Source organism: Pagrus pagrus (assembly GCF_965226575.1).
Source record: "Pagrus pagrus genome assembly, chromosome: 10".
In the NCBI taxonomy this organism is placed as follows: Eukaryota; Metazoa; Chordata; class Actinopteri; order Spariformes; family Sparidae; genus Pagrus; species Pagrus pagrus.
In genome coordinates, this window is record NC_140194.1 from 21,417,473 (window position 1) to 21,442,300 (window position 24,828).

At 40.4% G+C, this 24,828-nt stretch overlaps 1 protein-coding gene across 7 annotated transcripts in view; it reads left to right on the forward strand.

The window, feature by feature from the left end:
* The first annotated feature begins 467 nt into the window (after window positions 1–467).
* Window positions 468–24,828, forward strand: part of LOC311264210 (suppressor of tumorigenicity 7 protein homolog) — a 60,689-nt gene continuing 36,328 nt past the window's right edge. The window contains exons 1-3 of one of the 7 annotated variants that reach the window (XM_084364897.1): window positions 468–772; window positions 14,365–14,443; window positions 17,139–17,174. In XM_084364897.1, the coding sequence (XP_084221023.1) occupies window positions 17,153–17,174 (22 nt within the window). In that variant the 5' untranslated portion in view covers window positions 468–772; window positions 14,365–14,443; window positions 17,139–17,152. Of the gene's footprint in view, window positions 773–14,364; window positions 14,444–16,569; window positions 17,175–24,828 lie in introns of those variants that run through there. The other 6 variants (XM_084364898.1, XM_084364896.1, XM_084364902.1 and 3 more) reach the window with 6 other exon arrangements.

The following is a 24,828-nucleotide window of genomic DNA, read 5'->3' on the forward strand; positions in this document are numbered from 1 at the left end:
GTGTCATAAATCCAGCTGATGAAAAACTTTGTAAAACTTGCCTTTTGACACACCTTAGTATACTGCTTGTACTCTTTACCCCTTGGTAGTACATTATGGCTCTGTGAATGATTTTAAGTCAGCCAGATAGCCTTTCATTTAGTGTGGCACCACTAAAGCCCACTTTATCTGCAATATCAAACTTTATTTCTGATTTATCATTGAGGTTTATATAAAACGGTCCACCAGTTTGTTTCATGGGTGATTTACCTGTTTAATTCTTTGTTTAAGTACCTGTGTGACATGACATCTACACAGAAAAACCCAAAAATTGTGTGTGCTTAGGTGCACAGAATAGCAGCGCATGCGCAGTAGAATGACGTTTGGACAGATTTTAGAGTTGCCCACTCGCTAATGTTGAGAAACCCTCATCTCGGTCGGCGTGTTAAGCGTGTATTTATGCATTTTTGTCACTTTTTATGTCTAAAAATGATAACATTATATTTTATGATCCATTTTGAGCGGCTGTTTGTTCAGCTTGCCTTTAGAGATACAGGTAAACCAGTGACAGCGACATCTTGAGGCGGCGGGAGCTAACTGTCCAGGTTAGCGAGCCGGTGGCTAGCTGGTAACTGTTAGCTGACGTTAGCCGCAGTTTGCAGACACGTCTACACACAGTCCGCCGCTGCTGCTGTTGCTGCTGCTGGATACTAGACACATGTTGAACTACTGGTGGAAGAAATGCTCGCTACGAGTGAGGACTTAACTTGCTTCCTCGCATTCACAAATTAAGGTAAGCTCTCACACACACGTCGCCTTAACGATCCCCCCGGACGCTGCCATTCACAGCGCCTCCACTTTTTAAAAGTTTGTATGTTTTGCAAACGTTAGCCAGTTAGCTGTTAGCTAGCAGGACGTGTGGCTAACGCGTAGCCAGGTTTAAATGGAAATCCTCATGTTTGGAAACGTGCGTGGCCAACGTTAACTATATAGTAGAGTATGAATAGGATGTTCCGAGCTGTGGTGTTATTAGATTTCCTTGCCAAGCACTTTGAGCACACTCAAGAGAGCTGAGCGTTGTCTTGTTTTTAATGGTCTCCATCATGAGTCCATGCAATATCTCTTATCTGGTCCTCCAGAGTTTACAATGTCAACCGTGTCCTGGTGTTATTACACCATGCTGCCTGTTTGCCAAGTTTTCTCTCTTCTAACATGAGGGAAATCCCCTCTGGTGCATATAAAGCATGCTCAACGTTAGTGACTCTAAAAGAAATGTAAGCCCTAACTCATGTCAAGTTTACCAGTGCTTGTTAGCCTTGTGGACCTCAAGTGTTTACCTCTGCTGGGCATTCAATGTCGGCTCAGTGGTTGAGTTGGCATTATGTGTCTCCCTGCTCTCACAGCAGCCACTGATGAGTCTCCAGTGACTGTGTGCTGAGCAGCAGATGGAAGAATGTGCTCTTTCAGAAAGCCAGCTGGCTCCAACTAGAGAGGGCAGGAGAGCCTTCAGGCACTCATAGGCTGGTTGAGGAGTCTTAATAGCAGTGTATGTGAAATGTATGTGTTGGAACTGAACAGTTCTAGCCAGAAGCAGGAGCAGGTTTATGTGTCAGAGTTAATGCTGCTGACTCCCACCTTGGCACTTCTTGCACGGAGGTGTTAATGCACAGTCAGTGTGTATGCTACCATTGCCTTTTCAACTGGCAGTCTTGCAAACCTCCAGACCTACTTAAAAGCATGGAAGATGATTCTGATCATTTTATTTTTTTGAAAGTTATTAGAAATCGCTCTAAACCCTGATGAATATTGTTGCTGAGTTCTTGAGCTATGATTTTATTGACTAACCTCGAACAACATGCATCATTATTATCATCATCAGCCATTTCCTGGTAATAGACAAGTTTGTGAGGGGAAAAAACACGTTTCTAAGTGGAAAATATGTATAGTTCCTGGAGTCATAATAATAACCTCTATTTTTTGTATTACTTTTGCTTTTGCTTAAACTTTGGATGATGCCACCAGATGAAATTGTTTGTGTTGTGTGGCATAAAGGGCAGGTCCCCAGACTAACTTTTTACTCTGGTTGCATTAGTGCGCCCAGCTTTTCATTCAGGTGAACCAGCACATTATTTAGGTGCACCCAAATACACATTTTTTATTTAATTTTGTAACACATTATGTCTCACTTCCTCTACCTTTCCTTCCTTGAGCTGCCCAGGTAAAACACAACCAGAGCAAACACTGCGGATTAGGCATTATAGGACTGGTGACAGGTTAACTTCAGTGATGACGTCAGGTTGGGTGCTGACAAAATAATCTACAGAAAATATGTTAATAGGCTAAAATGTGTTCAGTGGCAACTGTCTTCACATCCAGTTGCTGTTTGTTAAAAAATGCCTTGTCCATTTTTTTTTTTAACTGAGCTGCTGCAACCATGTCTTGTAGCCTGATAAATGAACCTGGATTGTGACCACTACAGATATCTCTTTTAAATTACCCCGTTACTGTATTTGTGGCATCCTGTAGCCGAGTCTTAATAATGTCTACACAACTAAGCAAAGTCTGAAATCACTTTCTGCTCAGCACCAAATGCTAGATATACTGTATGTGAGCCAAAAAATAAGCTATGGTCACCTGAAACACAGGCTGGAAAGTTGTTGAGGCAGTCATGTGAATTAGAGCTTCAAACAACGATTATATGCTCCAATAGTCGATTAGTGTTGGTCTATAAAATGTCATGAAAGGGTGATGGTGTTTTCCAAATCCCAAGATGGCATCCTCGAAAGTCTTCTTTGTCCACAAATCCAAATTGCCAAATTCTGTGCAAAATATAGCAATGAAAGCTAAGCAGGATGTCAAAGTTCAGACACGCATAATGATGTATTTTAGCTGGTAGAGTTTTTCTCCACGGTCAGAAGCTGGTGAGTCAGAATGTAAATTTTGACACTACGTGCCACAACAGCAGATTTTCATAGTAAAATGAACACTTCATCGCTGCTGATATGCAAAATTATGCACCTCTAAACTGTGTAATGTGTATGTAGATAAGGATGGACAAATGCACATTACTAGATGTTCTGAATTATTTCTATGCTGCCATGCCATTTAACCAAATAGTTTTTGACCTTGGTTGTGTTTAGTTCCAGCATGGCCTCTCTTTTCACATTTGACTAATAACATGCAGGCATCAGTCTCTGCTGCAAGTATTACTTCAGCTAAATTCATAGTGGGATACTCCTGTACCCTGATTGACCTTACACACCTTAAACTCAAGAGTAACTTCACTTCCTCTTCCTCATTAACACCTTTAGTTCCCCTTTTCTCATTTATCTTGACAAAGGTGATCTGAACTCTGGGATCCCCCCCCCATACTATCAGCAGTGTATGTCATTAGCTACTTTCTCTCAACTTGCTTCCTCTAATTTTGATTTTGATTTGGATCATGGTGTCTTGGCTTTCTCAATAATGACTTGCCTGGTCTTGTTGCAGGCAAACACCTGTGCACCTATAGCAATAGCTTGAGTAACAGCAGGATTGAGACAGATCCCCCTTGAGTCATAAAGCATGCTCGTGTCCCTTACTTAGAACATGTTGTGTGGCTTCTTTGTGTTATGTGTCGTAATGAGGCTACAGCACCAGCAGCTTATGAGCCATGGAGTTACCTACCAAACAGCTTGACAGATGATACCCTTTCACACTGAAGTTTTGACCTGGATAAATCTGTTGTCAGTCTGAATGGGTCAGCTTGCATAATCTGAACTGGATCTGTGACCAACCTCAGTTTGATATGAAAGGATAAAAACACATTTAGGATGATGATTCTCATATATGCAGTGTCCTGTGTAAATATTGCAGAGATCAGTTCATGAGCTAATTAGTTTACAGCTTTGTTTCGCAGTGGATTTACGAGTGCATGTGAAAAGACAAGTCGCCAAAGTTAGCATGTGGGTGAAAATCATGTTCCTTTATCAAAATTGTACTGTGGTGTGTCTGTGTGTGCGTCAAAACTGTTTGCTCTTTGACTCTGATAAGCTATGAGCCTACCAAAAACTGATGTTCACTGCTGATGTTTCATTCAGCTAAAAATGCTTCTGCTCAGTTTGATGTTATCTATGTTTGGCTAGCTGTTAACTGTCATTGTTGAAGTGTTGAAGCGCAACCCCCCTCAGACGCCTGTGCACATCTGTTGCATATCCATCCTCTGTTTTTACTCCTCAGACACAATTAATTTAAATATTCATTGCACTATGGCCAAGTACAATTTCAATTTCAAGGTACAATGTGTAACAAAACAGCATTATAATGTAGTACTCAAGTGCTTTAAAGATGCCCTAACCAACAGATCTTGTTCTCCAGGTGCAAGGAAACATGTTTTTTTGGTACAGACCCCAACAGATATCACACATCATCAAACAAGATTATATACATTTTTTGAGTTTAAATGAAAATTGTGATGCAAAAATAAAAAATTCCCACGAATCATGAATAATTTACAAATGGCAAAATAATTGCAAAATAATTTTTTTACCATATGCTGCAGCCCTAAGCCATATGGAGGACTTTACAGAGTGGATGTCTGGTGCATCACCTTTTTTTAATTTACAAAATGGTGTGAAATGCATATTGTCATGTAGTTTTAGCAGATATAAGATATGATAGCAATGCATTTTTGATTGCACCGAACAAAAAAAATTGTTGCACAAGTCTTATCCAGCACTATGTGCTGTATTCAGCATGTTCAGCTATCTTGCCTTCATGTGTGTCTTAGTGTTGTCTAAGACTGTTCCAGTTTCCCTTTATACAGTCCTGACTTTTTGATTCCTATGACTAATTGCTGGACCGCATAAAAGATTACTTCAGTCACTACTCTGATAAAGGTGACTGCATCTTGCTGTGTGTGTTTTCAATGTTTAAAAAAGCACCATCATACACTATCATCAAGCAACGGATTTGCTAATCAAGATATAGATTTGCCTCAACAATACATCCACATCCTGTATGCTTACAGTGCAGAGTTTGTTTTGCATTAGTGATCATCCATCAAGCAAATTCTCACACCAGCATTTGCATCTCTTTTTGGTCACTTGAAGATCACAATGAATGGAGGTTGAGCTTAGCTGAGCTCGGTTGCCGAAAATAAATGGTCCTGGATGCTGGAATAAGCATTATAATTTGATGCTCAGCCACAGGACTGAAAAGGTCAGAGCGTAAAGAGAGATTTACGGACCATTGTGTGATTGCATATCGGCTGCTAGTAGCCCTCAGTGACCATTGGAGCCGTGCTGTAATCGAAGAAATGGCATATGATTTGTCTTTCTGTTTTTCTGGAGAATGCTGGCAGGCTCTGCCTTGAAGACCACTGATGATAACTTGTATCGGGGTTTAGACAGATTCTTCAGGGCATTTTTCCCAGGCTTTATATTCCCTAGAGAATGAATTCATGTTTCAGAAATAAAATCTCTTTGAAGACTGGATATTTTTCCTACTGACTTGTTACTGCAAAAAGATTCCAACATTGTCAGCCTTGGATGTGGTTAGTGAAGCTCTGTACTATAAACAAGATCATTCCACAGCTCTGGAAACAAGGAATGGTCTTTGAAAATATATAATAACCTTGGAATAGGCACACGATTTTTATAGTAAGACATCACACTGAACACTGTCCTAAATGTTAAATCCCATCCAAAAAGGTGCAGTTCAACAGTCTGGGATTTAAAAAAAATTAATTTAAAGAAACCCCCTGAGTTATCTCAGTGATGTGACACACAGAGACACACAGCCAGATCAGACTGGTAGGGAACCTTTATTTAGAACCTGTGCACCGCTTTGGTAACTTGATCTCAGCCAGAAATGTTTGCCCTACCTTTGAGAGGGCAGCTTGCCCTGCCCTGCCCTGCCCTGCCCTGCCCTGCCCTGCCCTGCCTGGAAAAAAGTCCATAATCAAGGTCTGTTTTTCATCCATGTTTCTGTCTGTATTCAATCAGCTGTACCCGTAGAGAACATCCACACCAGAAAGCCTGGATCACCCTTTAGACTTTTGCACCTTGAAGCATCCAGAGTGGTAATTCAAGGCAAACACTCCAAAGCCCTCACAGCTGGCTCTTTAATATCTGACCCACCATGCCAGTGAGGGCTCTGGCCAAGTGAGGGAAAGGTCACGGCTGCTACGCAGGCAATCCTGACTGTACGAAGCGTCAAAGATACTCTGCCAGATGTACAGTGATCAGGTGAATCCAGGTAAAAGCCACTATCCAATATGGTTTCTCCTCACTAATTTTAAAAGGATGAGAGGTCAAAAAACTGCCAGGATAGAATCAAGCTGTTGTAGCACACGATTTTGAAATGTAAATGACAGTTGTCAGGGCAAAAAAACCAATGATCTGTTGATCTTTACAAATTGATACTGGAGTCTAACAAAGGAATAACCATGAGTGCTGAAAAAATAATTATTTAATCAAAAACTCAATCGAATTGTGACCTTATCAAAATGAAATCAAATTGTTGATTTGGATAATCATGAGACTCCTTCTTGCTAACAGCATACAAGTTACATTTAACTGTTTGCTGTTGTGGCTATTTCATTAACCATTTTTAAGTTACAATGTGACTTTTGGCAAAGAAAGTGGAGGTTGTTAATGCTGTTTCTAATATGGAATGCAATTTTGCAGCAAGACTGGCTAAATAATGAAAGCATTACCTTTTAGTTCCACCCAAACAAAACACTGACTTCAGGTGCTCGCCCCAGTAACAAAATGGAAAATAAACTCTGCACACTGGTTCGTTGCAGGCCAGAGAGATTAGTTAATCAGACAAGGCTAACAGCCACAGTCGGGTGGTTGTTATTTCCCCACCCTCTGTTCCTCATCGTGGCTCCCTACTTTGCATACTGAGACAGTTTGATGAATGATACATGAAATGGCTCGTATTTAAATGCACAAGATTCTCCAGATTTGACTGCATGCACATATTTGAATCTATTCAAACTGTATGATAAAATTAACAAGAATCTGTGTGATGTCAGACACAGTCTGCTTGTATCACTCAGCAGGTATGTTCTGTTACATTTCATGGCAATTTAGGACAAAATACCTTTTTTATAGCATTAGCTTACATCTTTGACTTGGTGCGTGGTAGCTGGTGGTTTAAACTTCAAACTTAGACTCATTGTCACCTTTTGCAATATTGGAAAGTCTTCTGTATAGAGCTGCAACGGTTAATCAAGTAGTTGTCAATTATTAAATAACTATTTTGCTGATCAATTTTTTAAGGAAAAAGACAATTCTCTGATCCCAGCTTCTTAAATGTGAATATTTTCTGGTTTCTTTACTTCTCTTCAACAGTAAATTGAGTATCTTTGGGTTGTGGACGAAACAAGACATTTTAGGATGTCATCTTGGGCTTCAGAAAACTGTGACTGACAATTTTCACACTTTTCTGACATTTAATGATCCGATCAACCTGAATCGTTGCAGCAAATTGCAGCTGCACTTTTGTGTCTGTAATTTCATGTCCATTTTTAGTTAAATTCTGCAACACTTCTGATCCAGAGTAGTTGGCAGTCCCCTAGACTCTATGCAGTTAAACCTGAGCAACACTGCAGTCCAGTATATTGGACTGCAGACACAAAAGGTCCAGTATATCACGTCACTAGTCTTTTGGTTCAAGAGTGCTCTCTAGTACACTACGTTTTTTCATAATGGGACAGACAGAGAAATATACAGAGGCAAAGGGAAAGGAAAATTCAGCTGTGAGAAGTGCAAAATACAGCACAACAACAGGTACTGAACTTGGACAAATCAGTCTGTGCTTCCCCAAACTCTTTTTTTTTTTTTTTTAGATACAAGATCAGGTATCAAGTAGGGCTGTAGCTATCGATTCTTTTTGGAATCGATTAATCTAGCACTTTATCGATCGATTAATCGATTAATCGTATATATATATATTTTGCATTTTTAAACAACCAAAACAAATAATGCATGACGAAAATGATGTGGCTGTAAAATGATCAACCATTTGGCTTTTATTTCTTTAAAAAACAGAGGTATTTCTTACAACTCCAACTCCAACTCCTCCTTAAATAACAATACAGTTTCAACTTACTGTAAAACATGTATAACATGTAACACTATGAATCAATACAAACTTAAATAGTAACGGCCATTTTGCCGTAGTGTTGTCTTATACAACATTACAAAAAGGGATTGCACCTTCTAACCACCTACTAACAAATAATATATAATCTCTGGGATAGGGCATTTGCTATGGTAACCTAGCAACCTATGTGTGTGCACGCATGCTGTGTTATATATAATTTTATGTTATACATAGCACCAAATCACAACAGAAGTCATTTAAGGTCACTTTTCCTATGAACCGGTCCGGACCGTGTTCATTTAATTAATAATTTCTTCATCGTCGCGCATCTACAATTCTCCGCCGCTCTGTTTTACGAAGGGAGGAGCTCCGGACCGACGTAAACAAACACACGTGCACACACACTTACAGACAGACAGAGAGAGAGAACATGTCACGTCGGTCTCAACTGTCTGTAAAGCAGATATCATATCTACGTTTTTTAAACGCGCACAAACTGATTCTGCTCTGGCATGTCATCTCGAGCCTTCGCAGCTCTCCGTCGTGGTGGCGGATACGCAATGCAATCCCCCCCGGGCTGCTGGAGAACCAGCGTGAGGACGTGAGTTTAGAGGACCAATCACAGCCCTTGCCGTCTCTGTTTCCCCGCGACGGAGTGACGGACACTCCGCGCCCGGAGAGTACGGAGAGGGCTCTCCGGCTCTCCGGCGACGGAGAGGGCTCTCCGTGTCCGTGTACGGCACTTTACGCAGTAGTATTAACAACGGTCCGTGTGGAACATTCAGGATCCCTGTGCGTCATAGGAATTTAACGACGCTTCGAGGCAGAGTTTTTGCCTCGACCAATTTTTGTAATCGAGTAACTCGAGTAACTCGATGAATCGTTACAGCCCTAGTATCAAGTATTATGTTTGTTTTCCTAATAGTTAAATTTAAGGTGGTATTGTATCAGAAAGTATCCCAGTGGGTAGAAAAGTGTCCTTTTGACTTCTTTCAATTGCTATGTGGTGCAATGGGGAGACTACAAAGCATCAGAAACCATAGTTATGCAAGTGGAACTGGTGAGTAGCAGCAGGGAAACACTGGTTGTACTGGGCACTCAGGTGTAAACAGGTGTAAGGACAGTCTTTATGAAGTTAAATGGGGCTTGTTGTCAGAGGCTGTTAAATATGGCGCTTGGTGAAAATGCCAGTATGCTCACGGCTGCTGCAGTTTGGTCCTTCTGTACCAGAAGGTGGACTTCAGGCATGCAGTGTTAAAAGACAACACAAGCTCTGGCTGTGCCGATGGCTGAAAGCTACAGCTAATAAACTAGGAGGAAGAGGATTTAGAATAGAAGAGATGGTATGTTAGTTTTAGGGCTGCAAAGTTAATCGAAATATTATCGAAAACGAAATATGGCCAAGTGCAATATCCAAATTGCAGAAGCTGCTATTTTGTGTGACAAAACAATGTTATAATGAAGTACTGTAGTGCTGCAGAGATGCCGTGTCTTACAAATCTTATTCTCAAGCTGTAAGAAAACATGTTTGTTTGGTACAGACAGTGTTTTCCCTAGGTTTGTGGAAGACTTGGGTGCAAGTATTTGGTGGGTGGGGTTTCCCTCCACAAGAGGCAGTATTACGTTTTTCAATAGAAAAATGCAATTTCACATCATTTTGGACCAGTATTAGCACCGTATATTTCCAGAAAAAGTAGAAAAAACTGGATCAGATGATAAAAGGCACCCCAAAAACTTGCTAGTTCACCGGGACATACTACAACTATTAGTTTGGGAAAAGTCATTAAGTTAGTTTTGATGCTCTCCACATTGACTTTCCATTCAGTTGGCTTAGGTGGTACCCAAAATGGCTTGGGTGCTGCACCTAAAGCTTAAATGGTATAGGAAAACCCTGGTTACACAACTCCGCTATTATTTTCACTAATCGTGAATCATATTTGGCAAAATAATCACTATGATTTTTTTCATGCAGCCCTAGTTATTTCCCTAAACTTAACTAGTAGACAGAATGGATAACTCGGTGTTCAATTTAGATTTATAGTATACTACCTCTTAAACTTGAGCCCAGCTTGTCTGCACCCATTCAGATTAGTTCTGCCATTCAAAGGAGCTGCTGAAGAAGAAGTGACAGCCCACTGCTGCTGTCTCTTATCAAGTGTTTTCTTTGTGCATTAACTTCAGTGGGTTTTTGTCGAAGACGGTTATTGGTGGTGAAGGAAATATTGGTCAAGCCTCGGCATACACTAATGCAATTCTATTGCTGTAAAAGCACATTTTTTATAAAGCAAAAAAATGTCTTTCTATCAGATCAGTATACTGTAATTAATTTGATTTCAGTGGTTGTCCATCCATCAGTGGACTAATAATAGCAGCTCTGTGTGGCTGGAGACACACAGTTCCCCATTTTGACCAGTTGGTGTCAGCAGTGGCAGTCACAGCGCTCCTGACCCAGTTAGCTGAATGATGCCGCTGCGTTTGAATTGTGACCCAGTGGAGGTAATCAAAGCCTCACCGACCTTCCTTTTGTGGTAGACTCTGGTTCCTCTGAAAGAGAAACAGGGGGGGATGATTGTTTGGTTTTCAAAAGACTGCCAAATCCTGCTGTTGTCTACACGGTGGTTGTGTTGGGCACAATCCATTTTCCACACCAGCTGGCTTTGAGTGCTGTAAATTCATTCTCATCAGATCAGGAAATGACCACCAGTTAAATGCCAAATTGGCCCACTAGCACATATGCCTCTGGCTGGGTGGTTTGTCGACTCTTAACAGATAAACTGATGGGAAAAGCTGCCATGATTCTGAGATCCTGGACTTCTCCTAAAATCTTTGGAGGTGTAAGACACAATGGCCCCAGGACAACAGGGCTTTTCTTCCCCGATGCTTTGAATATGTTGGCATACGCATGTGCTCAATTGTTATCTCTTCCTTAGAATATGATGCCAAACAGTGCTCAGTCTCTGTAACATGAGTCAAGGATGGGATGACATGAAGCTAGCAAAGCAAGAGCAAATTTCAATGTTGCATATAGGGCTGGGCAACATGGCCTTAAAATAATGTCACAATAACGGTAACAGTTATTCGGTTGTGTACTTAGAATATCCCAAGTGTTTCCAACAGTGTTCAAACCCAGAGAAAACCTCAAGTTTACTCAAGGTAATGGTTTGCTTTAATATGTCCCCACCGCTACTTCCGAGTTAGGAAGCAAACGAGACAAAACATAAATAAAACTTCAAAAACAACCTTGTGTTTGAACAGATTACTGTATTGGCCGTGAGCTAGCGTTAGCCAGCAATGGCACACAAGGAGAAAGTGTGTGTCTGTGTGTTTTAAATTCAGGTATACGCTTACTATCTGACACTGACCAGGGACTGCGATTCTTCCCCTCTACTCTCCATATTTTCTCCGTGAAGTAAAGTACTTTTCCCATTCAGCTCCAGTCAGCAGTCAACATTACAGTAACATGACATAAACACTGACAACGGAGGTCTCCTCTAAAGACTGCTGCTGCAGTCAGGCTGATAAATAGGAGGGAAGAAAAATCCACTTTTGTATTACATATTTTAAAAAGTAATATCTGAGCTCTCCTCCTGTCAGTAAATGGCTCCAGATTCGAGCAGAAGCTGATGTAACTGTTTTTTATTTATTTATTTATTTTTTTGACCAAATACCTCGATCAGTATTGCAACATTATTGAAGGGATGACTTTTGATGCATTCACATATTAAAACAAGTGTTACAGTCTGGCTAGTTCAGAAAATGACATCACTTTACTAATGCTGTCTTTAAAACCAGGAAAAGTCCAAAATCTAAGACAATATCTAGTATCATACCATGATAACAATATAAAATTGACATATTTCCCAGCCCTAATTAGTTTAGTTCTTTATGATGTTCTGCTTTTATGGCTCATCTCTTCTCTTTCCTCATTATTAACTCACTTTTGCCAACATCAATTCTTGTGGAGTGTCCCAGTCTGGCCTTTCCTAAGTGACTGTCCCTCTCCTTCTTCCTCCTTCTCTTTTATCCCTCTCCTCATTTTTCCTCCTGCCGAAGGATAGCCACACTCCTCTCACGCTTATTTTCAGTTTCCTAGCAACCAGGAGGAGATGCTTTTTCGGGGTGGTACTTTGTGATGGAAGCGGGGGCGGGGTGAGGTGTGCATTGTTCAGGAATAAATGGCTCATGAATGCAGTTCCACTGGAGAGAGGCCTTGAGGAGCACTGTTTTAAGTAAAGCATTCATTGAACGACAGCATTGTTCCATTACTCAGTGTCTGACTCAATTAGCAGAGCCATTCACCTGGGCTTCACTGCTGTTATGGCAATAGGTTTGCATCCTAATTATCAATGTGGCAGCGAGAGCAAGGCCCGGTGCCAGAGTGTGTAACCATAGGCCATATGTGACTCAAACACACTTGGACTGAAGAGAAAGAGGCTGAAGTTGACAGTGAGGAGCTCTTCACTCTGTTCAGTCTGTAGCAAGATGCTTTCTGTGTTAACACTCTGTAGCATTTCATGACAGACCTTTGTCTGTTTTATGAAAGAAAAACAGCAAATATACATGGAATTTTAGATTACAGTGATGTGGATTATGTGATTCCTCTATCAAAAAAAGAAATGTTAAAAGTGTACGGTGGTCTTGCATGTTCCAACCTTTGAATGCTCTGAATCTGGAAGCACACTCTGTACTGCCAGATGTCCAATTAGTTTATTCAGTTAGTCAATTAGTTTAGATCCGAATAAGACTTATGTCAAACTGTGATGCTGTGTGGGCGCTTGTTCAGCCTTAAAATGTATTAATTAAAGTGATTTGAGCACAGGTTGTTACTGCATGTGCACAGGTTGTTACTGCATGTTTTTTCCCAGTGAAGTATGTAGTGTTTCGGCAGAAGCTGCCTTGACAGGCAGTGTAGCAACAGTACAAACATAGACTAATACCTTTACGTGTGTTATTCGGTTGATTTATCAAGTTGCTTGTAATAAGTATTTTCAAGGACAGACCATTGCATTCAGTGGTTGAAACGACAAGCAATGGCAGATCATCATCTGTCACTGATTAATGTTAAAGTGAAAGAGCAGCCCAAAATGAAAAATACATATTTTCCATCATACCTGTAGTGCTGTTTATGAAATATAACGTAACTATATGGCACTCGGCTTGTGTTGCTCAATATCCCAAAAACATACATTTGAAAAATTCAACAGCAATGTCTCTTTCCAGAAATCATGACCAGTTATTCAAGATCAGGGGTGCCCAAACTTTTTCCCTTGGATGGCCAAAACTGAAAGCCCTGAGAGGCTGTGTTTATGACTTAATAAATATATATATTTTTGCCAGGAAAATGTTTGTAATGTCCTTTTTTTTTCCGCTTGCCTCTTAGGGCTTCTTTAGGATTTGCAGTTTCATGTTGGGACATTATTCCTTACGCATCACTGAGGAAAAAGAAGCAAGCATTTTTTCATAGACAAGAGGCGAGCTAGCAAATTTGCTAATGTAACAGCTCAGCCAAGGAGGATGCCATTAATCTTTACATCTCACGCTGCACAAGTACAAGCCTCTGGTCGATAAGCATGTTTCCTTCTTCGAGGTGGTACGGTTAGCAAATTTAGTTCAGTAGAAAGAAAATACTTCCTACATGAAACTCACAACAAGGTCTGTGGATTATCTTGAGTTACCAGTTCATGATTTCTGAAAAGCGACAATACTGTTGATTTTTTTGTGGAACTTTTTTCTGGTAATATAAGAACCACAAGCAGACTGCCATCTAGTTCCATTATATTTCAGAGAAGAGAGAAGACAGACATCTCTATGGCTGATAACTCCTAAACTCTGCAACTCACACCCGAGTAACTTTGTAGGCCAAAATGCAACTTGTCTGTTGTTTGGTTTAAGTGCCCTCTGCAACCAGAGATTATTTGTGAGGGAAGACAACATGTAACATCACTGTACAATCCCGAAGGGTTTTTGTAATCCTCCCAACTCCAACAGAGTGAGACGTTTTCTCTGTAGCTTATCGCCGATTTCAGGAGTTGCATTCTCCCAGTGAATCTTGAATTCATATCATATCAATAATTTAAGCTTATAAATTTAAGATTTTTGAACTAGGACCTTAAGTTTTGGATCAAGTAACTTGTGAAAAATATGGTGTGTCAGATTAAGTAGGCCACGGCTTTTATTTTAATGTGTCGGATACATATTTAATCAATATTTAAGTTAATGTAAGATCAGGGGATTGGGGCCAAAACATCCTTAATTTGTATATATTATTTTTTAAAAATCCATTTTTTGCAGTGTAGCAGGAGTGGAGAAGGGGTGTCTTGCCTGTGCCTGAAGGACAAAGACGTGGGGAGAAGAGGAGGAGGGCGACTGGGTATGAGACACAAAAGAACAGAGGCCTCCGTCAGTACACACTCCTCTTTTCAGCAGCTGGGCTAATCCACATGCTAGCTAGCTTCAACCTATTCACAGTGGGGGACACAAGGACGTCCGGCTGACCTCCCATGTATTTAGGTTAGCAGGCTGTAATAAGGACTCACCACTGTACCCATTCATATGCCCAAAGCAGGCCCAGTCTGCACCAGTCTGGCACAGTTACTGGGTTATGTGTGCACTTTACTACATTTAAAGGCTCCATACTCCAGGCTTCATTAAAGTTTTACAGTATGCATCAATAATGAGACTTATCACTTGCAGCACGCTCACTTCTGGTTATCCATGCATCCTGAAAAAGGCAGAAAAACTTGAATCATTTAGATTTAGAGCTCTGAAAAGGATTCAGATGTCCTAAATACAGTGCCCTCGCAACATACCATGATTTGTGTACAGTAGTAGAGCTGCAATGATTTATCCATTAGAAGATTGAACTGCAGCTATTTTAAAAAATCGATAAGTTTAATTTTTAAAGTAAAAATGCCAAATATTCTCTGGCTCAAGGTTGTCAAATGTGATCGTTGGTTGTTCATAAGAGCCTGACCGATACTCAATATTTGGGGCTCATGCTGATATCAGAGAGTATAGAATATTGATATTGATATATCAGGCAATATACACACATACACACATTGAAATTACATCTATGCAAATGAAAACAGTGAAATGGAAATTTGATAATTCTAAATTGTTCCAGGCATCTTTTCATGCATTCTAATTTCTAAAAGAAAGTTTCTTATCAGCGCATATCTGACTACTCAGCTAAAAGTTTAATCAAGAAAATACTTGGCAGATTAATCGATAATAAAAACAATCATTACTTGCAGCCCTATACAGTAGTTTCATCAAAAGAGGTGAACAGCAGCATTAGTGTTGGTATGTTTTGTTCCCTTTACCAGACTTCAACTTCCAGTTGACGTCTGTAAGCTTGCTCACTCTGAGCTTAGTGCAGTGCAACTTGTACTAAAAGCTTTCTTCATTTCCTGGTTGATTATTGTGATTTGCATTTGGTGGAGGGGTCATATACGCGGGATGGAATGAACTCCTGCATTTTGCTCTCTGAAACCTGCAGATTCAGAATGGAGAATGGATGGTTGAGGAAGTGGTCACAAATACTTTAATTCTATATGCGTCCTTTGTGTGGAAACATTCAAATACAGTACAGTACATTAGGTATATTTTGCTTATTTACAAGGTATTAAAATATTTGAAGGTTGCAGTCTGGGATGCATGTTTTGTATATCAATTTGGTGAGTTTGATGCACCTCACATTTTCAAGGATTTTGCTATGATATTTGCAATTGGTCTCAGTCTATTGTAGAGCAAGGATGAGATATATGATACATGTGTTTTCATGTGAATCCATATTTTACTTAGTATTCTTGCAGGTTAATGCAGGTTTGATTGATGATGCTGTGATTACAACAGAAAATTTGTTGCATGGTTCCCTGATGGCCAGGTGTGTGTGTTTCGTTAACAGCAGTTAAACACACAGCGGTCTCCAGTGCGCCTCTTCATACTCGTTTCAATTTGTCGAACTGACAGACTGCAGCCCCCTGCCCCCCTCATCACTCCTTCCAGTGTGTGTGTGTGTGTGTCTCAGTTTCTTTTTAGCTCAGAAGTAGACAAACCATTTTGATTGGCCTGCGTCCCTCTCTTTTTTTCAGCCCCAGCTGCCTTCCTCCTCCCCCTCTGTATCTCTAAACTGCACCCCCTCTTCTCCATCTTGTCCTCCCTCCTTCTCTCTATCTTTCATTCCCTCTCTTTTGTCACCTTTGCTTTCACCTCCTCCTTCCTTTTCTTACCGTATCTCCTCTCCTCCTTGTCCTCTTCCTTTCTTTGTTTAATTCGGCCCTTCCATCTCTCCTTCTCCACTCTCTTGCACTCCCCCTCTTCTCCATCTTCCCCTCCCTTTTTCTCCTGTTCTTTCTTGTTTCTTTCCCCTTCTCCCTCCTTGCCTCCCTCCCTGTCTCTCTCCATCTGCCAGCAGTAGTCAGTCAGTCCCCCCCCCCCCCCCCCCCGTGACGTCACTCTCTGTTTGCATAGCTATTGTCTTACAGCGGCTGCAGCGGCAGCGGCTCTTCACCAGATTTTTAGTTTTTCACTCCCCCCTTCTCTCTCCTCTCCCCGGGAAAGCCTCTCTCTCTCTCCCCCCTCCCCTCTCTTTTCCTCTCCGTTAGTAAATCCTACAGTGGAATGAGAAGTGAGAGAGTGCCAGAGAGGAGAGGATGAGAAGCAGGACACAGACTGCAGAAAGAGGAGAGATGCGATAGCTAGCCACGTCTCTGTTTCTGGATTTGACCACAGTTTGCCTTGGCCGTGGATTTCTGCTTGTTTTTATTTTTTAAATTTATTTATTTACTTATTTAATTCTCCACAAGGCCTCGTGTTTTTTTGCGGCCGGACTGTGTGTGTGGAGGAGGGCTTTTAAAGCAGCGACGGATAGCGGAGCTGGGGCATCTGGCCGTCTGGGAGGCAGCGACGGCCGGCTGGCTGCATTGTGTTGCTTTGATGACCCCCGCTGTGTAGCTGCCTGCTCATCAACCTCCCCTCTCTCTCTCCCTCTCTATCACCCTCCCCTTTCTCTCTCCTCTCTTTCCTCCTTCTCCTCCTCCTCCTCCTCCTCTCCATCACAGCTCCCGGCCCAGCCATGTTCGGCACAGAGTCCTCATGTAAGTAACACCAACATCCTCCCGCCTCCTCTGTTTGTCTATGTTTATGAACCTGTTTTATGTTTATGTCTGTGTTTTATCAGAGGGAGAGGAGGAAAAGGAAATGGCTAGGTTTCCTCTGTTCCTGCATCCCTCCTCTCCTGTCCTCTCTTCTTCCTGTTTTGCCTCCATGGTTGCTGGTGGCAGATTGCATGGGGAGAAATCTGGGATCTACCATTTTAGCACGGAGGGTCGGCACTACAAGCTAGCTGGTCACTCTGAGCTCACCGCCTGCCTTGCATTCTCTCACACTTAGCCTCACTGTGTGTCTATATGAGAACACCTCCTCTCTGTATGTATTTCAGCCCTCTTAAGTGTAACGGCTTGCCGGTTGAATGCTATTTCAGCGTGTCTTTGTGCATGTTTGCGTGTGTGTGAGTGAGCATGTCAGAAGATGGATGCTTTTGCTGGAGTTGCATCGTTTCCAGAAGCCTCCTCTGTCTTGTTTCTCCAGCTCAGTCAGATTCCAGAGCAGAGCACTTCCAGCCATAGATGCTACTGAAGCTAACATAGCATACGGCTGTTGTGTACATTTGTGTGCACGTGTGTCTTTGGGCACTGTGCTGAACCTCACCTCCCTCAGAAGAGTTGTAGTGTTGATCTGTTGGTGGGCCGATGTCTCCAGGCAAATCCCTTTCTCCCCTTCTCCCCCTCTCACCCCACCCTCTCAAGAAAACCTTTCACTTTGATCAATACCATGATGCCTCACTCCACTACCTGCTCAATACTTCAAGGAAGTCTGAGCTGATCTAATTGATTCTGTCATGGCTGCACAGTCAGCGCCAAAAGTAACTTATTTTTTTACGTCGGATCAGAGCTAGCATGCACACCGGCAGCAGCACACTCTGTGGTGTGTTAGCATCCTGGCTGTTCCAGTGATGGAAAGCTGTCATGCACCACTTCTCCTCTGAGCAGTAATCTTTGTTTATGTAATGCACAGCTCAGTGGATGACACCGTGGAGTATTCTGAAAGTACAGCCTGGTACAGATCACATCTTATATTTCACCACTGAGGTTGTCGTGCCCTTGTGGTTTGAGATTCTGAATTCTAGCCAAAATTTGAGGTCATTTGAGGGTCAAACTCAATGCACTCGCTAAGTTCGATTGACAATAGCATGTCCTCAGAGTTTTTAGCTTGTTTGGTCTGTATTCCTCAAAAGATCCTTTCTTTTGATTAAATGTTGTAACTGTAGGCATCATGTTGTGTTTCAAGTTTATTCAAGTTTCTTTATTTATCAAAGTCCAGAATTGGTGACCGTTATCTTGTGGCGTGTAGGTTGAGCTCTCCAAAATTTATGTTCATGCTTATATTTTAAGTTGGCTCAGATGTTTCTGTTTTAGCTGACACTTTATTTTGTATAGAATAAAAGGTTCAATATAGAAAGTTTCACCTTGATGTCGTGCTAACAACAATAGTAGTCACTTATGGGCAGACAACTGGCAATTGATTTGCATTTTGGAAATGTGTGAACTCTGCAAACTTTTTTTATTCTCACTTTCAGCTGTAACTGTTACGACATCTTCCCAGCCGATACATCTCAGACTAACTGCTAGTTTGGGGTAAACTCAAGCTGTCATTTTCGTTCGTAAAACAAAAGTGTTATTAATGAGAAGTTAAAGCATCAAACATGCTTTTTAGATTGATGACATGTATACACTTTGAAATAACATAATAAAAAAGAATTGTAGTTGTATGTACGCTAGTGAGTGATGCAGGGGTTTTCTACGCAGAAATTATTCTAAGCAAACAGCTTGATTGGTTCTATTAATGAAGATGGAATAGGATAATAAAATGAATGGAAGATAAATATAAGAAGAAATGCTCACCCCACACACTCATTATATCATGGGATTCTGTTCCTAAAGCATTTAAAGGGATCTAACATACTTAAAGTGGAAGAGTGGAACCCCTTCTCAAATTTTATTTATTAGATATTTTCTGCAATTTTCACTTTTGTGTTTAAATTCTAGTTTTCAAGAGATGTGAAATTTATTTACAGGAAGTGTAGTTAATGGACGCATCAGCTGCCTGTGACCTTTTAATCATTTCGCAGTTTGGTGAGGCCTATAGGCTCTTCGATGTTGGCAGAGTGCTGTAATTTCTCTTTTTTTTTTCATGTTTGCAGTTTGATACAGGTATGCTAGTAATTCATATCAGGGCACAATTTTTCGATTTTACAAAACTAAATGGTAGTGCTGCTGTACCATGGCCACAGTGCATGCATACACTACATGCAAAGATGATTGTTCAAAAACAGAAACAATACTATTTACAACACATTCAAACCCTCAGTTGCTTTTATTCAAATAGACGACTAGTTGGTGCTGCCACAAACCAATCCTGCCCCTATGCCTATTTGATGTAGGATTTTTCACACAGCTTTGTGCAAATTCATTCCTAGCTTAATGAGATTTCACAGATACAGACAAAATGGGTCAAAAACTTCATACCCCTTAAACTGTTTAGGTTTAGATAATGAACTCACCAGTATTTGTTGAAACACTCAGAGGTAAGTTGAGGCCCCTTTATAGGCTATTTCATTGAAATTACTTTGCTAAGAAACAGCTTGGGTCCAAGTTTATTTCCAAGCAGCAAACAGTTTATTAGCAAACTTGGCAAAAGGAAATTAATTTGGACACATTTAGAAAGTTTTTTGTATGAGACAGTGAAGTTTTCTCCTGAAATTGAGCCAAAGATAAAGATTAGTCTGAAAGTGAAACATTTATATTGTACGAGCTCCAATCATCCAGCTCGCATTTGAGACTTTTACCATTTTATGATGAACTATTCCATTGCGATGATCCAAATCATTGTAATCAGATTGTTACAAGTCTACCACATCAGACAATGTCTCATTGAGGATTACCTCGGGGTTGTCAGATTCGTATGTTTTAATAAACTAACTCTGGTCTCAAGTATATCCAGCTCCAGAGTCACAAATACCTGGCAACCACTCACACCCTCAGCTGGTGTTTCCAAGCACTATCTTTCTGCTCAGCCTCACTCTGCAGCGCTCTAGATAACAGAATCATCTTAACAGCCAAACTGTAAAAGCTTTTAAATATTTGCTTATATCATAATGTCTTAAAATAAGCCATAACCACATTTATTTCGAGACATTAGCATAATTACTGTCAATGGTGGAAGGAGGAAAAAAAAGGCAGCCTCTATCAACCTCTTTGGTGCGTTTGACATTGTGGGTCAGTGTTCAGGTTTGGTGGGAAATGTGCCGAATTACTTTCTGGCAACAAACAGGGACCACTCTGTTCCCTGTTTCTCATAATGGCAGATGGTAGAGGGAGTGGGAAGCAAAGAAAATCACTTCCAACATGTTTATCCTCTCCACTACAGCAAAAGACTAAACAATGCAAATCCCATTATTTTAGTCTTACTATATCTCCTATATATTTGACAATACACATAAGATAGTTTGATCTACACTTCAGCAACAATTACCCAAACATATCTGCTGATTAGAGTCAAACAAAAGACCCCTGCCTGTTTTTCTTACCATTAGAGCAAAATGAAACAAATGTAAGGAAATGTGTGGTTCTTGCAAATTCCAGAAGTCATCCATAGATAATGGCAGAAATTGAACCTAGCCTAGTTCCAGCTTTTATTAAGGCCTTTTTAAGGGATTTCTTCCTCTGCGTTATTAAGTGTTAGACTTTTAAAATTGACTCTTCATTAGCCATTTCCCTCAGTTTTCAACAGCCAGCAAGACTTATAAACGCACCTTACTGACACCAGTGTGAGCAGAAACATCATCCTTTGCACAGTTTTGAGTAAATGCAATTACCTTTTCACCCACACAGACTGAGCTCATTTGAAGACATTTGACCTCATCAGCTGTCACCTCCCTGCCCCCAATCCAACACAGGTTTGGCTTAATAGCGTCTGCATTCTGTCTTGCTTTTCTCCTTTGGCCTGTGTGTTATAGGATGTTAATAATAAAAAGTGGATGATTCAGTAGTTGTACAATAAGTCTGCGCTTAATCAAAATGGAGGTCAGTACTTGCAGGTGGTACAAGATTTTATTCTTGCCTGAAGGGGCATTGATTTCTTTTCTTTTAAAGTCATTTAAACTTCATCATTAGTACACAGCGAACAGTGACAGGAAGTGAGAGAGAGAGGGGAAGTGAATAACTTATTACAAAAACTTGAGGTCGGATTCAAACCAGTGTCTTGTAGTTAAATTAAATGCACCTCAGCCCATTCAGTCAGTACAGCAGCCTGGGGGCTATTGATTGTCTGATGTCAAATTGTCTTGGAGGAGCACAGATCCTATTATCATTGATGTGAACTGAAGAGACCAACAGTGACATAGCACTCCTTTGTTCGTATTACTATCAGTTTAATAAGTTCTCAGATGCTCAGGTGGAGGGGTCCATTGAGGTTTTAGTTCTATGACATGGAGCGAAAATGTAGCTTGTAGTTCATTCCTGTCGGGATCGACACACGTTTTTTTCAGGGTTGATACCAATTACTAGCAATCAAGGAGATGATAACTGATATTTGAAGCTTATATATTTTTGCAGTAAAAACAAAAATCTTAGTTACATTCCATTAATGTTTATATTTAATTTTGATACTAAGTACAGATTATCTAAGTACATTTTTGAGGTACTTTACTTGATTATTTCCATTTTCTGCCGCTTAATACTTTCACTCCTCTACATTTATTTGATGACACAAGTTCTTAGTTACTGAAAGAATGCCGTGTCAAAGTCTTGCATTTGTAAATTCATTAATTTTGTTGCCACATAGACACAAAAAACACTGAAACCAATAACCGGAAACAAGTTTGAGAACATCTCATTTGTAATAGCTTTTAGTGGTTACAGTAGTACTGCTATATCGGCCTCATTCCTCCTCCACCCCTGTTCTATACAATATTGAACCGTTTTTCTTCTTTTTTCAAGTTCATGTTGGATTGACATGGTGCTGATCTACATTGGTTTGCGTGTCTCCCTGTGTGATTACAGTTCCTGACGTCAGCAGGATTATATCAGTTACATCATTATGTGCTGTATGTGAAACCTTTATTTCCTGGTCATCTACTGTGATGATTTTTACAGTTTGGAGCCAAAATGATCTGTAATTTGCACCGTTACTCGTGTGATGCAACGCAGTTTCAGAATCGATGAGAACTTTGAGAGTCTTCTAGGGTGTCCTCAACCTAAAAATAGATTGACGCTGGTCCATGAACCCTGGCAGAAACCCGAACACTACACCAACTGGAGACCAGGCTATTTCTGTTAGATCACCAACAGTATGCCAGCTGATAAGGATGAGCTTGGGGAAAATGCAATTGGCAAATGGAGGCATGTTTTGATTGTGGGAGGATTGCTGTAGGCCATACCTTAGTCATATCACTCAGCCGTTGTATAAGTGCCATTTCATCAGTGGCCATTATGTTTTTTTTAAAGCTGGATATTATTTTCCCTATTGCCTGAAGAAGATCACATCTTTCATCAGTGATAAGCCACTAATGGGTTTTGAACTGTCTTGCTGAGCTAGCTCCAGGTTGTGTGTTGTTGCACTGTCGGTGCCCATGAGAAGAATAAGGTGCTTACTGAAAATGGCCATTTGATGAAAGCCGAACAGCCCTCTGACGGCAACCAGTTGTCTCTGTTGCTGTGGTAACCTCCATAAGAACGGCAAAACGGCAGAGCGATCGGGTTTCTGTGGTAACTGCTGACTTCTGCTATTTTTGTCTCTTGAGCTCATATAGTGGCTGGAAGTCGAGCAAGCCAAAAAGGAGGCTTAATTTAGATAAAGGATCTTCTGTAAGGACTTTATCTCATATCCCATGAAACAGAGAGACAGTAATGTATTCTCATGGATCAGGACCTCTGACCTTAAATCGTCACCCCACAGAGATCAATGCAAGATCTGGAAACCTTTCTCCAAAAAGCTTGTACACTCTGTTATACACCCAATATTGAATTTTAGGAATGGGAACTGGTGTTGAAGCCGTTCTACTTTACATACAGTTGCTCAGTCACCACCACTGTGACAAACTCTTGATACTGTATGGGATGTTATTGGAAAGCATCCACTAAAAAGAAGGGCATTGCTTAAGGTTTGCTGCAAGATTTTGTATTTATTGTCAAATGAATTTCAAATTTGATTAATTGGGTATTACCACAGGTATGACTGCAGCAAACATTATTTCCATTTGCCTTTATTACTTAGGCCTACTGTATGATTTGCGCAGAAACATTACAGAAAAAATAACAGAAATAGGGCTTTTTCTGTTTTTTTCATGAATATACTTGTTTCAGTTTTGTTTTGTTAGTAACAGTCATAGCTGTTCAGTGCTGTAGTTTTAATCCAACCACAGAGTTTTCAGACAAGATCTCAACAATTTAACAGAAAACCTGGAAAATTTTTTACGTCATCTATAGTCATTTTACTGGCACTCGAAATCTCCATATATGGATCTAAGGCTGGTTATGAAACTATTCAGTGAACAGGACCAGCTCCCAGGCCATTTGCTGCTGCCATCCATAACATCAGCGGTCTACATGTGCCAACAGTAACAGAGCTCTGACTCTTGAGTTTTAATGATCATAGGCTTGGCCAGAAGCAGGGGAGGTGAGGTCATGCTGTTGCTCTTTAATTCATTCCCAGCATGCTGACCCTACTTTAGGGCTGCAACTAACAATTATTTTCATTATCGATGAATTGACCTATTACTTTCACTATTAATGGATAAATGCCAGGTCATCAAATTGCTTCTTTTGTCCAGCAGACCGTCCAAAACCTAAAGACTCTTCATTTACTGTCATAAATGAAAAAGAAAAGCAGCAGATCATTACTTTTAAGTTCTGGAACCAACACATCTTTGCCATTTGACTTAAAAAAGTGACAGAAACTATGAATCCATTCTTACAATAGTTGGCACCTAACTTTCTGTCCATCTACGTATTGATTAATCCGTTAATCGTTGCTGCTCTACCCCACTTGCTATGAATATAGTTACATTTTGTTAAGATGTACTTAAAAGGGGTGTACCATATCATATTGTTGTTGATGAAGGTTGTCATATTATTATTATTATTCTGATGGTAATGATGATGATAATGATTATTATGATAATAATGATATTATTATTATTATTATTATTATTATTATTATTATTATTATTATTATTATTATCATATTGTTTACAATGTCACTGCTATAGTCTTGAATATGAACATTGCTACCAGCTCCACCGGTGGAGAAATTTATTCAAAAAAGGAGAGCAACTTGGTAGTGTGGAAGTGGTTTGGTTACAAAACATCAGACGTACAACAACTTGGCAGTTATATGTAAGAAGTGCAAGAAGACTGTAAAAGAAAAGAAGGAACTACAACAAAGTTATTTCACCATCAAGCACAAGCTCCTGGTTGAGTACAAGGTGAGATCAGCAGATACTGTGAGTTCTTAATCTAGTCGCCAGATAAATGTTGGCAATGTACATTTCTACCAACCACGGATGTGTTGAAACTTTCTCTTTGGGTTCAATTTTCAAATTTATGTTGTTTCTTGTTGTTTGATTAGCTAAAAACTACTTGGTTAGGGTTGGGGACAGTCTCGTCAAAAATATCCGGTTTGGTTTGAATA